Here is a 16,152-nt window from a genome sequence, read left to right on the forward strand (position 1 = left end):
GAGCAGTGGGCGGGGCCGCTTCAGGGTCTCCAGGCGCCGGGGCAGGGCCCAGTCTTTCTGGGCATTGCGCAGCCGGCCCATAACCAACTGTTGTGCAGTGGGCATCCGCCCGTAGTCCAGTCCGCCAGTAGATGGGCCCGGTCCAGCCGCAGCAGGCCCCTCCTCCTCAGAACCAGCCGCCGTGTCAGGGCCCCACCGCACTCACCAGTGCACCGCACCGGAGAAGGCCGCGAAGGAGAGAGGGGGGGGAAGAAGCAAAACTGGTCAAGTCCAACCGGGGGCCTCTGGCGACCCCGGAGCGAGCGACGCACCTCTCGGCGCACCACGGGCCCGAGACCAACGCGATCCCCAGAGACCAGCCCCCAGGCGCCTCAGAAGTCCTCCTCGGGTCCACCCCTGCACGTCCGAGGCCTCACACCCAATGTCTCAGGCTCAGTCAGCGCAGCCGGTGCCCCAACTCCGCCACCCGCCGAGGAGCGGCCGATTACCTCCAGGCGGCCTCCCGTCCCGGCTCAGTGGTCGCCGTCACAATCCAGGTGCCACAACGTGGGGAGCCAGAAAGTGCCCGCCGTCGGTGGGTGTCTCGCAGCGCGCCAAGCGCCGGGCGTCGTGATCCCTCGTCTTCCACCTCCTCAAGGGCCGAGGCTCCCAAGCTGCAGGTCCCACCGGGGTCACGCCGCTTCCCCCGTCCGCTGTCTCCGCTCCGGGGCAGCCACGCGGCCTCCGCTGCAGGGGGGCGCGCCCCCTCCGCCGCCTCCTCCGGGCTGCCGGGCTCCGGCGGGACCCAGACCACAGGGCCCACCTCCGTTAAGGCTCCAGACGCGTCCCGCCCAAGCGGCGGCCAGGCAAGAGGCCCCTCACTCGGGAATCAGCCGCCTCCTGCGTCCGCACCTTCGGCCACTCCACTGACTTGCCAAACGTCGCCGCTCCACTGCTTGTGCTCCCGGTGCGGACCTCCGATACGCCCTCAGTGTGCTCCCGAGGTCCAAGCTCCGCCGCACCACCAGGCCGCCACAACCAGCGCTCCAACGGTCACGGCCCAGGGGTCACGCGGCAAGCCGCGGCGCACAGTAGCGTGTGCGGCCGGCCGCAGGGCTCCAGCGCCCCTCTCCAGCCGCCGGTCTCCCTCGGGTGATCCCGAGCCGCCGCCCAGCAACTTCGCGCTCCGCTCAGCAGACCGCTGCGGTGGGGGGTGAGCGAGCCGTCTCCGCCATCGTTTTCGGCCGCTATGGGGGTCCCTGCCAGGATATTTTACAGGATAAAGGCACCGCTGCGTCGGAGCTCCACTAGCTTGCGGCCATCTTGTTCGCGCGCCAAGCCCAGGACGATTTTTCCTTATACTTGTGTTGCTGCAATGCCTGGGCATGGCGCTTGCATTGATCTATTTGGCCCAATATCTTGTCTACTAATTTGGCAAACATTGATAGATAGGCTCTCTGGGCTGAGAGGGGTAAATGAATATCTTTTAAACATTCTCTAGTGTCCTTAGCATTTTGGATTTGGGATAATTGAGGGTAGCCCTGACTTGGAGTGTAAGTCATAGACCAATCTTTATACATTTAATATATTTGGTCAAACACCATTCACAGCAGACGATGCTTAATCGTGAATTTAAAATTGTTGGGGAAATTGTTACCATAGTCCTTTAAACCCTCTCTCATTATGGCATGATTCATATGTTCTGTCTTTTCCTGTTCGTCATCGGAGTGTCTGATCTTAGCCTGGTTGTTTCCTCATCTCCTTCTATTAGCCATTGATCAATGGATGTGACTTGTAGGGTCGGGCGTTATGAGAAGGATGTTGTTCTGGCAGCTGCGCTGATCCTGCAGAGGTATGAGGAGGAGGTCGGGATCTGTTGGGTAGTATATGTTCTGTCAGAGGGTCCTCATCAATGGGAGCTGAGGGGACAACTAATGTGTGGTCTAAGGGTTTATAAAAAAAAACCTTTATAAGCCAACATTTCTGCTTCTTGTCATATTCCCATCCTTTTATATTTGTTCTTTTTCTTTTCGTAGGCTCTGGCTTTCCCCATAGTTGTTCGCTCCTAGGTGACCCTGTAGTTTCTGGCCGGTGCATATTTATCCCAACAGTGTAAGGCCTCATACTGCAACAAGTGACTCTTTCCCTGTCCTAACGTATCGATTAAGCTCTATCGCAAATAATCTAACTTTGTTTTGTCAAAGGATCCTATTTCTGGCTATTATAAATCGCAGTTGCCTTTGGTATAATCATGCCATTGTTTCAGAAATAGGCCTGCCTGGAGACCCTTTTTCTGCGTTCATGTATGCCATGCTGGGATCCTGCTGTGTGAGTCCCACTGACTACCTCTCATCATCTACTGTCAGCCACAGAGGAGAAGAAAGTAGCCGCTCAAGAAACTGAAGAATATGCGACGGTGGTAAAACAGTGACGCCCACTGCCAATAGCATTAGAGGAAATCAAGATTACTATTGAAAGAGATGACTGCCTGCAGCTGGCTATTGAAGCTGTCTGGGATGGGAACTGGAGCCTTCTCATATGAGAATGCGTCTCAGAGGACTCCAAAGGCACAACAGGCACTAACATACCTTTAAAACATCTCGCTTGAACTGGCGGCCTCAGAAGAAGGTTCCTTGCTGATGGAACATAAGCTAATCCTCCCTCAAAATCTAGTGATGAGAGCGGTCAGTCTAGCCCATGCTGGACTTCAAGAAATGGTAAAAACTAAAAGCCAAATGTGCAACAAAGAGTGTTTCCCCCAATTCGACCTGGTGGAACAAATAGTCAAAGCCTGTCAGCTGGTCAAGATTGAAGCCAGAACATTGGCCAGTGATTTGATCTTCTAACTGGAGCAGATAATGGCAACCCATGGGCTGGTCAGGGAAATCAGAACTGATATTAGACCCTCTTTTTAGGGGCAAGAGGTGGCTGATTATTTTGAGTTACTTTCCTTCAGAAATTAGAAGATAATGTCCAGCTGGTTATAGGCCAAATCAATGAGTGAAGGTAGCAAAAGGTTCATGTGGAAATTGTCCCAAGTGATAAGGTAGCACAGGCCAACCATCTGAACATAGAATGGACCATCCACATTTCCTTTAGGAAATATTAAAAGACACCCCATGTGACCACGGGTCAGCCCCTGAGTCAGCTATGTATTGGTCGGACAATGGCATATGTTAGCCTGCACCACCTGTAAGGAACCCTGCCGAACGATGAAGCTTTGCTACAGTGAAGAAGTCTAGGGAGGGCCATAAAGCATGACCGAGAAAGAACAAGTGACTTCCAAGTACGAGACCTAGCATTCATCAGAGACTGCAAGCCAACTGGATGTTCTGCATCCAATTAGAGCTATCCCACTGGAGGTGTGTGAAAATAGGGGGGGACCATGGTGACTGCCAGAGAGGTGAGGAGGACATCAGCAGGAAAATATATTTTTTAGCGTTAATGGAGTCCCGTTGCCAAGAGAGTGTAGGGTCCCATAGAGTGACAGACCCCCATAAGCAAGGCTTATCTGGAAGTGAGCCGTAAGCCGGAAATTCTGGCACCAGTGGTGCAGGGTGAAGATTTGAACTCCCCAGGACGGAGTCCACTGGCTGGCAATAGTACTTCTGACCCAGGGATTGTGACTGTGCCCTTGGACCTGTAGAGGATCAATCTCAGCTGACTTATTTCTTTTAAGATGGCCTGATTTAGAGGAAGGTGACTTGGAATGAAACAGCAAAAATGTTCTGCGTCACTCCTAGCCCTCCAACTCTACAACAAAGATCTTCTGATGGCGACACACGTGCAAGGTATTTCCACGCGTGGAAAATACCTTGCAAAGTAATAATGGAAAGTTTACTGCCCCTTTGTTGGAGTGTGAATTTGAGTACACAAGAACCCCGAAAGCAAGTGTTATACTTGCAGCACGCATGAAGGCTGTGAAAATGAGGATGGTGCTGTCGTGATAGAACCAGCGCCCTCAAAGAATGAAGAGCCGCAGTGCCAGTGACACCTCTGAGACAAGATGGATAATAAGGAAGTGGGCAATCTTGTTTGCCATGAGAATTTATTTCTTGAATGAAGCATATTATTCGCGAATGACGTTGGGCCAGATCTGTGAAAATGCTGCCACCTTGTGGGATTTTAGATTAAGATTTATGGTGTTTCCTTCACTTACTGGAATATAAAGTAGGGGTGGATGTAACTCACGTAATTTGCTGTAACGCAATTACAGCAAAATTACACAAGGAGCTAAGCATCCAAAATGGACCTTGGAGTTTGACTTGTATGCCATCTTTGTGCTTGTTAAATAGAGGTGGATCAAATCCAGCATACTGATATGGATGTCTTTATTATTTTTTTTCTGTGCCAGTTGCAGACCTCCTAAGTGCCATCTGACTTTCTTCCCTCTGCTTCTAGGTGTGTGATGGAGTTGGAATCTGGGGGATAGCAGCAGGACAAGATCATTCCCTTTTCCTAACGGATGGAGAGGCTTTCCAGCCTGCACTGTATTACAGTGGCCAGCAGGAGTCTGAAGGCATTGAAACCCCACAGGAAAGCAGCAACGATGCAAAGTGCACAACGCTTTTGCTAGACTGTAGTAAGGTGAGAATTCACCCTTTGGGTGTTCTTTTCCTTGATGTTTGATGTACATCTTTAGTATTAGTCTGTAAAATTGGCTACATTCAAAAAAGAAAAATGGGCAAGCCTGTCTATCTTGGAAGCCATATAGTGACCAAGCCTTAAATGGAATTGCCATGTCTCTCCTAACAATGAGTTTTAAATTACTCACTGAATGAAACCTTCAGTTAACAAGCACATCATGAAGATGAGAGCAAATCCATGAGTTTAACCTTCTTATGATTGGCATAATCGTGACCGTTCTCTAGAAAGGCCCTAAAGGAAGGCACAACCCAAGTTTAAACCTTAGCTAGTGTTTTCTCCAGGAATAGGTTTCAGGACCTACCCAATCTGGCACCAACCTCTTTTAATGGGATATTAATGAAGCCTTGCAGAACTATCTTTTTCAGACCATCATTACCTAATGTTTCTCCACATAAACAACAATTTTATTAGACGTATTCTAAAGTTAGCACCAGTATTTATAAAAAAGCCCTGATTAGCACTGCAATATATAGGGGACTCTGCAGACTTAAATACGTGTTCTTTCCTATAAGTGACTTCTTTGACCCGACTGACCTCCCATGGCTGCTCAACATTACAGGATGGCTTCCGATATCTAGGGATCTATGCTATGTCGAATCCGAAACGCAGTATACAACATAATATTTAAAAAATTCTAATGCGACCCGATGGAAGCAACTCCCCCTGACGATCTTCGGTAAAGCTGCAATGCTTACGGTGATCACCCTGCCCAAACTCATGTACGCTTTTCAAAACACATATTACAGACTTCTGGAAGAGATATTTACCTGTATTGAGACTTCGCTGAGAAAACTCTTGACGGACATCCGAGAATCACATTCCGTAAGCTTTAATGCAGCCCATGTAGCGGTGGAGTTGGCCTTCCCGATCCTGTGCCTGCTACTGGGTGGCCCAGTTAATCGCGGTCAATGACTGGGGGTATGTAGACATAAATCATCCCACCTGTGCCCTAGAACAGACCCAGTTCCAGACACACTCATTCCATCACTTCCTTTATGGAGGAACTGGGAAATCCAACCTCCTATTGGCTACTCAACTTGCATTAGATGCATGGGACAAGGCAAATTCGTATATTAGATGGAAATGTAAAATTACACAGGAAATACCACTATGGTCAGACTAGGCCCTAAAAGAAATTGCCAAACTCCAGGGCTTCACCTCCTGGGATAATATAGGTATCTCCAGGGTGGGTGACTTATGGGAGGGCGATGCCCTCATGCCTTTACCTCTCTACAACATGACTTTTAACTCCAAGACCACCAGCTATATAATATTTACAGTTAACACATGCATGGAAAGCTGGGAATGTTCCCCAAGACCTCCCATAATATGCCCCTTTAGAAGCCAGACTCCTAGTAAGTGAACTTTCAGAAAATGCACTATCATAACACAATCAATAACAACATGCCGGATGCCTTGCGGAAACGGAGGATAACACGGGAAACAGAGGTGGGCACACTCGAAGACATTGACTGGGAGATGGCCCTAATGTTCTCAAGAGAAGGGGCAATTAAGTCCCGGCTACGCCTCATACAACTAAAAATCATTGTATTACGTCAGGGCCCACCTTTATAAAATGGGCAGAGCACCTTCATCCGAATGTCTTTGGTGTGGGAGGGACCGGGGAGGACTTCATCCACACGTTATGGTTATGCCCCAGCCTACAGAGATATTGGAGAGAAATAGAGACAGAGTTGAGTGTGATCCTAGAATCGCCAATCCCTGAAGATCTGAAACATATCCTATTGGGTATACCTAGTGATGTAGACCTATCCCGTATGAAACTATTGTTATGCAAATTGGGATTGGTGGTCGCTAAACGTTATCTGGCAAAAAAGTGGGGATCTCCTGTGACACCAAACCTGACAGATTAGAGGAGAGGTATTGACTTATTTATAGCTGTGGAGAGAGTGACACACAAATGCCGAGTAAATAAAAAGAAAAAATGAGGGCGATGGATAGTCTGTTATGGACTCGCTGGTAATGATGACGCTGCCATTGATTTGTCTCAGTGATGATATAGTGTCATGCCATTTTATGTATTTTGATGTATCACTGTCATGTGCTTTACGGATACTCTACATACTATTTATACAATTAATGTCTGGTTGTCTCACTGTCAAGCTTGATTGTTTGGAGAAAAAAATATATATATTTGGGGGGAGGAAAAGAACTATGCAGACTCCCTCGCACCCATCAAACCCAACGAGCAAAGAAGAATCCACAAGCAAGCCACCTGGTTCACAGAGGACCTCCGAGACTCCAAATGGCACTGCAAACCGCAAAATAGAAAATGGAGAGCCAGCCGCAAAACCACCTACAGTGCTGCATTCAGGTCCACCAGCAATTGAGAGATACCAAGTAAAGAGCGCTAGCTGAACGCATTGAAGAGAGCGCCAAAAGCTGCAAAGATATCTTCTTGATCGTCAAGGCCTTAACCACACTCACTGGCTATGTCAACAGCATCATCATCCCTGAAGAACTCAGCGGCGACCTATCTAACTTCTTCCACAACAAAATCTTAAGCATCTACAGCAACTTCGCACACCAACCAAGCCCTAGCGAGCTCATCGCCAAACTGCTCATCTCCAACTTATATGCCCACATGACTGGATGAGAACCTCTCACCAGAAAAGAGACAGCGACGATCATGAAGTCCATCCATTCAGTGTCCCCAAAAGATCCATGCCCACACCACATCTGTAACTTAGGAACTGCACCAATCAACACCACCAACATCATCAACACTTTTATCTCATCCTTCACATTCCCCGAATAATCGAAGCATACATCAGTCAACGGCCATCTCAAGAAACCGTCGGCCAACATGAACCAACTGAGTAACTTCCGTCCAATCTGCCTGCTCTCGTACCAAGCCAAATGATAGAGAATGCCATCAACAAGCAACTTGCAACCCATATGGAACTACATAACCTGACCGCATAATCAGGAATCAGAAAAAATCTCAGTACCTGTAACAGCACTCATCGCAGCCACTGACAACATCTGAACCATCCTGAACCGAGGAGAAACAGCAGCCCTCATCATGATCAACCTCTCTCCGGCATTTGACGTAGTCTCCCACAACACACCGATAAGAAGACTCCACGAGATTGACATCCAATGACCCGCACTCAACAGGATCTGTTCCTTCCTCACGGGAAGAACCCAAAGAGTCAGACTGCCACTATTCGATTGGGGACCAAGAGCCTGATCTGCTGAGTCCCTCAGGGATTTTCCCTCAGCCCTACCCTGCTCAACGTCTACATGACACCACTCACCAACACCATCTGATCCCAAGGCATCAACATCATCTCATTCGCCGTCAACACCCAACTCGTCTTCACCCTAACAGACAAAACCACCACCAGAACCAACTTCACTAACTGCAAGACCATGGGCAGAATGGATGAAAAGCCAGCTGCTTGAAGCTCAACTCCAACAAGATGGAAGGACTGGTCTTTGGAAACTGGACCTACCCTCGGGAACCACTTTCTGAAATGAAGAGTGCATCTAGGTTTCAGTGGGTAATGGTGCCAGCTATGTTAAAAGCATGTTTGTTCTGTTGGTGTGAATAAATGTGTTGTCTGGTTGTGAGCGCTGGTCTGGAGTAAAGTGTGGTGTCTTAACCCAGGGTAATAAAGGTTGCCGCAGAGGTTTGAGTTATAGCTCAGTACAACTAGAAGGCCAGAGTTAAGCAGTAAAGGGCATAGGTGGTACCACCTATGTCCATGGGATCTGCCTTGGTGCACTTTCAGGCCCTGGGGAGCTGTGACGTGATGCGGCTGTTTCAGCTGGTGGGAGGCAGGGAACACAGGAAGCATCTTGGATTTCCTTGCAATTTTACTGCGGTCCTTAGAGACATGTGTGTAGCTGAGGAAAACTTGATCCTTCCATTCCCAAGATCTATTTTCTTTTATTCTTGATAGTGGGGCCTGTCGGACCTGGCCCTCTGTAGGGTTTCCCCAGATATGTGTCTACCTTTGCTGAACCTGTTTTTGTTGGCTTTTAGGACTCTGCACTTTACTCCTGCTAACCAGTGGCAAAGTGCTTGTCCCCTCCATTTTAAACATGGTAAAATTGGTATACACCTGATGGGTACATTTAATTTACTTATAAGTCTCTAGTATATGGTACTACATGTACCCAGGCCTGTAAATTAAATGCTACGAGTGGACTACAGCACTCATTGTGCCACCCCTTGAAGTAGGCCTGTAAAACATGTCTCAGGCCTGCCATTGCAGCCTGTAGTGCAGTTCTAAACTCCCATTTTAATCTGACAAATCAAACCTTTTGCCAGACCTAAAGCTTCCTTTTTAATACACCCATAAGGCAGGCCCTACATGCTTTTAGGGCAGAGTGCATGGTATTTAAAAAGTAGGACATGTCTACTTACGTTTTACATGTCCTGTTAGTGAATGCTCCTAAAGTCGTTTTTAACCGTGGCAAGGCTATATTTACTATAGATTCACACTGGTTTACTTTGTTACATTTAATAAGTGATAACTTTCGTTTGGGAGGCTTAAGAGAAACACTTCTTCTGCTAATTTGAATTGTAATAGAAAATCCTTTGTAATAGTAAAGATGGATTTCAAGTTACTATTCTGAAAATGCCACCTTTAGAAGGTTGGTGTTTTCCTGCCTACACCAAATGTGCCTTTCTTCCAATGTCCATTGTCACATGACTGTGAATGGCTCTCCTGTGGTATGTTGTGTATTACTTCCAGACATGGGAAAACGGGCTTTGGGGGAGGAGCAGAATGTCCTGGGAGGTTGTACTCAGCCTTTTCTGAGCTTCAGAGGGTAGCCTAAGGACTGTGCCCACCCCTTCCTGACTTCTGAAACTGCCTGTCTTGCTACTGACAAATGCAGGTCACAGCTAGGCCTGCCATGGTCCCTCTAGATAGATTGGAGCCAAACCAAGGAAATAGAAGGTTAGACAGAGGGGGCATCTCCCACCCACAAGAAGTCATTGGGTATAAGAATGGAATAGAACCCTCACAACCCTCATCAGAACACCCCTGGACCTCTGGAAATGTCAGAAAAAGTACTCCTCTGCTGTCTAGAAATTGAAGACTGTACCTGCTTGCCTTGAACCCAGGCTACCTAGAGGTGACTCCAAGGGTCAGTTTGCTCACCTCCTGTTTGAGCTACAGGAACACTGCGATTTTCCAGGAGCCTTCCCTGCAACGGCCCAGCTGACCAGAACAAACTGGACCTGCCTGAGCCCTGCTGCTGGCCCCTGCTGGAGGGAGTCCTAATCCTCAAGAGGTGCCCCCCAGGTCCTAGACCCTTGGCTGGCTCCAGAGTGTACGCCTCCTTCTCAAGGCAGCAACTACAGGTGAAAGTATAGAGGTTTGGGGCTTTTCACAAGCAGGCTCCTCGCGTCGGCAACAGATGCCTCCTCTCCCACCACTGTGAAGCTCTAGTGGCGACCTACTCTTCACACCGACAACTATCTCCTCATAGCACCTGTTACTACAAAGCTCCAGCCGAAGCTCCTCGCGTGGCATTGGTCTGAGAGAACGTAAACTTTTCACGGGGACAAACCTGGTCCCAGTATCCGACCCTTGCTCCATTGCGGTTGGCCTGAACTTGTGACTTTAACCCGGTCCAGCAAGCTGATAACTGTGACTGGGGTTTTGTACTTTTTGGTACTTTTTTTCACCAAAACCCTTAAAAAATCATGACTCTGGCTCTACTGTTGGATTTTTGTCATTTTAGTGTCAGAAACAGCGGCCCTCATCCTCCTAGACCTCTCCGCGGCATTCGACACGGTCTGCCACCGCACCCTAATACGGCGCCTCAGCAACATCGGAATCCAGGACAAGGCGCTGGAATGGATCATCTCCTTCCTCAACGGAAGAACACAGCGAGTCCGCCTACCACCGTACAAGTCAGAGGCCTCCGAAGTCATCTGCGGCGTCCCCCAAGGATCATCCCTGAGCCCCACCCTCTTCAACGTCTACATGAGCCCCCTCGCGGCCATCGTACGCAAACACCACCTCAGCATCATCTCCTACGCCGACGACACACAGCTGATCCTCTCCCTGACCAACGACCCCGCCGCCGCCAGAGCCAACCTGCACGAAGGGATGAAAGAGGTAGCCGAGTGGATGACGACCAGCCGCCTGAAACTGAACTCGGACAAGACGGAAGTCCTCATCCTGGGCCCTTCACCCTCCGCCTGGGACGACTCCTGGTGGCCCCCCGCCCTGGGCACCGCACCCAAACCAACTGACCATGCACGAAACCTGGGCTTCATCCTGGACTCCTCCCTCTCCATGACCAGACAAGTCAACAGCGTCTCCTCGGCGTGCTTCAACATCCTACGCATGCTACGGAAGATCTTCTGGTGGATCCCCACAGAGACCAGGAAGACCGTCACCCAGGCCCTCGTCACCAGCCGACTGGACTACGGCAACGCCCTCTACGCCGGGACCACCGCCAAGCTCCAGAAGAGACTCCAGCGGATCCAAAACGCCTCAGCCAGACTCATCCTCGACATCCCACGATCCAGCCACATCTCCGGACATCTGAGAGGCCTTCACTGGCTCCCCGTCAACAAGAGAATCACATTCCGCCTCCTCACCCACGCACACAAAGCCCTACACGACCAAGGCCCGAGCTACCTCAACAGCCGAGTCAACTTCTACGCTCCCAAACGCCACCTCCGATCAGCTAACCACGCCCTCGCCGCTGTCCCCCGCATCCGAAGAGCGACTACAGGAGGAAGATCCTTCTCCTACCTGGCCGCCAAGACCTGGAACTCCCTCCCGTCCGACCTGCGCCTGACCCAAGACCACCTCTCCTTCAGGAAGAAGCTGAAGACCTGGCTGTTCGAGCAGTAGCGGCACCACCCCTCCCCAGCGCCTTGAGACCCTACGGGTATGTAGCGCGCTCTATAAGTGTCACTGATTGATTGATTGATTGATATTATGTATTACCATTTACTCTTTTTTTTCTAAATTGGGATTTTACTTGATTACTGTTCGAGTGCTCCTTAAATACTTTACACATTGCCTTTAAGTTAAGCCTGACTGGTTTTGTGCCAAGGTGCCAGAGGCTTAAGCACAGGTTTAATTAGTGACTTTTGTAATTCACCTTTACAAAGATTGTGTTTATTACTTGAGTGGGGCGCTCACAAACTCAACTAATAACCCAATTTCTTAAAGGGCCGTTTGTCCCCTTTCCCTGTCATACCCCCGAATAAAACAAATTTTCATGGCTATGTACCTGATGTACAGCAGGAAGAATGCAATACAATCTTATCCAGTATTGGATCTTTCATAGATTCATATGCTTGAATCCTCCACGCCGTCGAGGTGGGAGTCCCTCAGTAATCTTATAATAGCAATAAGTAACATTACCATAGGCTATCATGCACTGACAATCACTGCAGTAGCCCATCCATATCATTTTATAAAAAGAACTCAACATGAAATATGGCCAATCTGGTGACAGCACCCTTTGGAACACTACCAAGAGAGGCAGGTCCACCAGATTTTCTACCGCACCTCATTGTGACGGGGAGTCTTCCTGAGCTTTGCTCAGTTTTTTTCACATCTTGGATATTTTGCCTTTTCAACATGTCAGACTTTGAAAAGAAAGGACTCTTCAGGCCTTTTGGGTCATGTGGTAAGGATTGTATTTACTGTTTGTACCCTCTTCATAAAGTCAAAGACTGTAGGATTTGTAGAACCTTTTCGACTAAGACTCTAAAAGACAGAGAGGGCAGGCTGCTTATTTGGTTGGAAAGACTTATAACAAAATCTTTTGTACTTTCTCAGGAGGAAGGCAGTGTCAGTTCTCAAGCATCCGTTGAGCATTCAAAAAAGAGGGATAGATCGCTAGAATCTCCTGAGATCCATAAAAAAGCGTTTAAAAAGACCCATCATGAGTCTGCGCAAACCACTCAAAAAGATTTTAGACATGCCTTTCGTTGGCGATGCACTTTTTGGAAAGCACATAGATGAGGCCTTACAGGCAATTAAAGCGGATACTGATACCGCCAAGTCTTTAGATAGGCTCCATTCAGGAGCTTGCATGGCTCCTGAATTCAATGAATTCAGGGATTTAGATCTGCCTCAGGGTTGTAAGGACATTCTGGCTAGAGCAAGAGCTGTATCTGCCAATAAGACCTACAGATTTAAGTGGAAACACTTCTGTGCATGGTGCTTACAGGAATAATGTACATCCGTTTAATTCCTCTTCAGAGAAACTTTTGCCCTCCCTTCTCTTCCTGGCTAGATCGGGGCTCATGTATGCATCTATTAAGGTAAATCTTGCCACCATTTTTAGTTGCAGACGTTCTACCAATGGCCCATCCCTTTGCTTAATTTGTGTTGTGAAACGATTCATGAAAGGTTTCGTCAGGGTTCTTCCTACCATTCGGGTTCCTCCACCAGAATGAAGCCTTAATATTGTCCTTGCACAACTTTTTGAGCCTATACACAGTGCTGAGCTCAAATTTATTTCCTGGAATGTTGCATTACTGTTGGCCCTTACAACTGCCAGAAAGGTCTGTGAAACTCAAGCGTTTACAATAAAAGAACCTTATCTGCGCTTCACTAATGACTATTTCCTACTTGGAACTAACCCAGCATTTATGCCTAAGGACCCTTCTACTTTCTCTCTTTTTTTGATAATCAATTTTATTGTGTTTATTGAGTAAACAAAAAGTCAGCACATGACATTTCAAAATAATATAATTAATTTCCGCACAAAGCATTTCAAGAAACAGGTAGATTATTGATCGATCGAGCCACCTAGACAGAAGGGCAGTATACATAAATATGGGAGTGTGCGAGGGATACATTCAGTCCAGTTGATTTAGCCATTTGCCCCAAACCCTGTTGTATTTGGTCAGCATCCATGAGCTTCGAATAAGGGTTCTTCTTGAGCGGCGCACCAATCCACCCCTCGGCGCCATTTTGCTATACTCGGGGTTTGACCTGTGCCCAGGCCGCTGCAATGTCGCGTTTGGCCACGGCAGTTGCCGTCCCGAGGAATAATTTGTCTGAATAAGACATAAGGGGTCATTGGGGACCTGCCAGCCCAGGACCTGCGTGAGTTCAGACTCCATCCCTGTCCAGTACGGGGTAAGAATGGGGCATGTTCACACCATGTAATAGAAATCTGTTGGTGCATGGCTGCAACTCGTACACTCTGGGGAGTTACCCAGGGGACCCACGGGGGCTGTGTGCAGTGTGTGAACACAGCCGCGGGTTCCTGTTAGCTTCTATGGGTAATCCTGCTTTATGTGAGCGCGCTGGGGTAAGGTAAGCCGTGTGCAGGTAGTAGAGCTGAGTGAGGCGACGTTTGGCCGAGGTCATAGTGGTTTTGGGAGCCATAAGGGCATTGCGCCAATCCTCTTCCTCCAGGGGGCCCAGCCATCCATCCCAGCGAGTACGGAGCGGGTCAAGGGTTGTCGGGCTGTTGTTGACCAGGGTGCGGTATATCCGAGACACCCATCCCCTCCCAGGTTCCCCATCATGACTTGGGCTTCCAGTGGGCTGAATTTAGGCAGTGACGTGCCAGATGAGATATGTGCATTAAGGGCGTGGCGCAATTGCAAATATTTGTAAAATTGGGAGGGGTGTAGGGTGTAGCATTTCTGTAAGTCGGGGAAGGCCCTGATATGATCCCCCCCCAAACATCACCTAGGAGAGATATTCCTATATGGTCCCAGCGTCTGAAGCCCGTGAGGGTTTCTACTTCCGTTAACCATGACCCATGCCAGAGAGGTGTGTGTTGGCTCAATCGTTTATCCCACCGCGTATGCCGCAGGGCCGTGCGCCAGTCCACGAGGACCGCTCTGTGGTATCGTTGTGGGTACAGGGGTTCCTTATAAATATGATTGTATTTGGGGGAAGTCCAGGTCCCTGAGCTCCGTCTTGTAGGCCAGGTCAGACCACCCCCCGGTGAACCCGTCGTGGATGACAAGGAGACTGGTAGCTAAGTAGTATATGTGGAGATCGATCATGCCCATGCCTCCGTCAAAAGGTGGGATTCTGCAACGGGCGAGGGCAACACACGGTCTCCCCCCACCCCACAGAAACCTTGTGATCTCTCCCTCCATCTCCTTAAACCAACTGCTCAGAAGATGGAAGGTGGTGTTCTGGATGATATAGAGCAAACGGGGGAGGATCATCATTTTGAACAACGCCACCCTCCCGAGAGGGTTGAGTGGTAGAGCCTGCCAGTGTTTGAGGTCGGCCTTGGCTTTCTTGACCAGACGGGTGATGATCAGAGCCCATTCCATCTCCAGGAGCAAGGCCACCCATATCCCTAGGTATTTGAACGATTGTCGCCTGATGGGGATGGTTGATTGCCAATCTAAGCATTCCCTGGAGAGATGGAGGGAGACAAGGGTGGATTTAGCCGGGTTGAGCCGGAGGCCAGAGACATTTTCGAAGACTTGGAGCAGTTTGAGGCATTTAAGGCCAGAGTTGGCTGGGTCCGCCAGGAAAAGCAAGACATTGTCTGCGTACAGGGCAATCTTGTCGACGTGATGGTGTCTCCAAGTCCAGCCCTGGACCCGGTGATCATCCCGAATGAGGCAGGCCAAGGATTACATCGCTAGCGCGAATAGTACGGGTGAGAGGGGGCACCCCTGCCGTGTGCCTCTCTGGACCGGGAATGCCTTCGAGAGGGCACCATTGGTAAGAACTCTGGCTCTAGGATTGGAGTAGAGGACTCGGACAAGAAGTTGGAATTGGTGGCCAAAGCCCATCGCCTGAAGGACGTCCTGTAAATACCACCAGTCTACCATATCAAAAGCTTTTTTGAAATCGACAAGGAGGAGCGTCAGGTATGGTGTGAGGAGCTGGCGGTGTGCTAGGGCGAGGTGTAGGCGCCTTAGGCAATGTCTGGTGCCATGCGTTGGCAAGAAGCCACATTGGTCCGGGGGGACCAGCTTGTGTAGGAGGGGGCGGAGTCGTAGAGCCAAGACTGTCTCGTATATTTTAATTTCGGTATTAATTAGAGAGATCGGGCGGTAATCTGCACATACAGGGGAGGCCGGTTGGGTCTTGGGGATCACAACAATAGTTGCCACATCGGTTTCGGGGGGGGGGGGGGGGAAGGAACCCACTTCGGCAACATATTGATAGAGCTCAACGAGGTGGGGAACCAACAAGTCCCTGTAAGCCGCATAGTATTCTTGCCGAAAGCCGTCCGGCCCTTGCTTTTTCCCGGCTTTCTGCAGGGAGATGGCACCGTGTATCTCCTCTGGGGTAAAGGGGAGATCTAACTCTGTTGTTTCCGCTTCGGTGAGGCAAGGGAGTTGGGTCTCCGCCTGGCATAACATATCTGAGAGGGTGGCCTCTGGTTCAAGGGCGGAGTACAGCCGGGCATAGTAATCCGAAAATGCCTGTGCGTATACGGGCGACATGCGGTGACTGTTGCCCGAACTTCAGGTATGATCCTGTTAGCTAATGGGTAGGAAATTAGAGTGTGCAACAACTTCGCGTTTTTATCGCCCAAGCCATATATTCGGGCCACCGAGGAGTGCCATAGCATCAT

General features: G+C 49.3%; 1 protein-coding gene across 2 annotated transcripts in view; it reads left to right on the plus strand.

Annotated features, from left to right (window-relative positions):
* The window catches only part of ALS2 (alsin Rho guanine nucleotide exchange factor ALS2), a 1,262,853-nt gene that overhangs the window by 419,053 nt on the left and 827,648 nt on the right, over nucleotides 1-16,152 (plus strand). For both annotated transcript variants that reach the window (XM_085648975.1, XM_085648976.1), the window contains exon 9: nucleotides 4,381-4,566. In XM_085648975.1, the coding sequence (XP_085505101.1) occupies nucleotides 4,381-4,566 (186 nt within the window). The remainder of the gene's footprint in view (nucleotides 1-4,380; nucleotides 4,567-16,152) is intronic.

This window comes from Triturus cristatus, chromosome 3_2 (assembly GCF_964204655.1).
Source record: "Triturus cristatus chromosome 3_2, aTriCri1.1, whole genome shotgun sequence".
In the NCBI taxonomy this organism is placed as follows: Eukaryota; Metazoa; Chordata; class Amphibia; order Caudata; family Salamandridae; genus Triturus; species Triturus cristatus.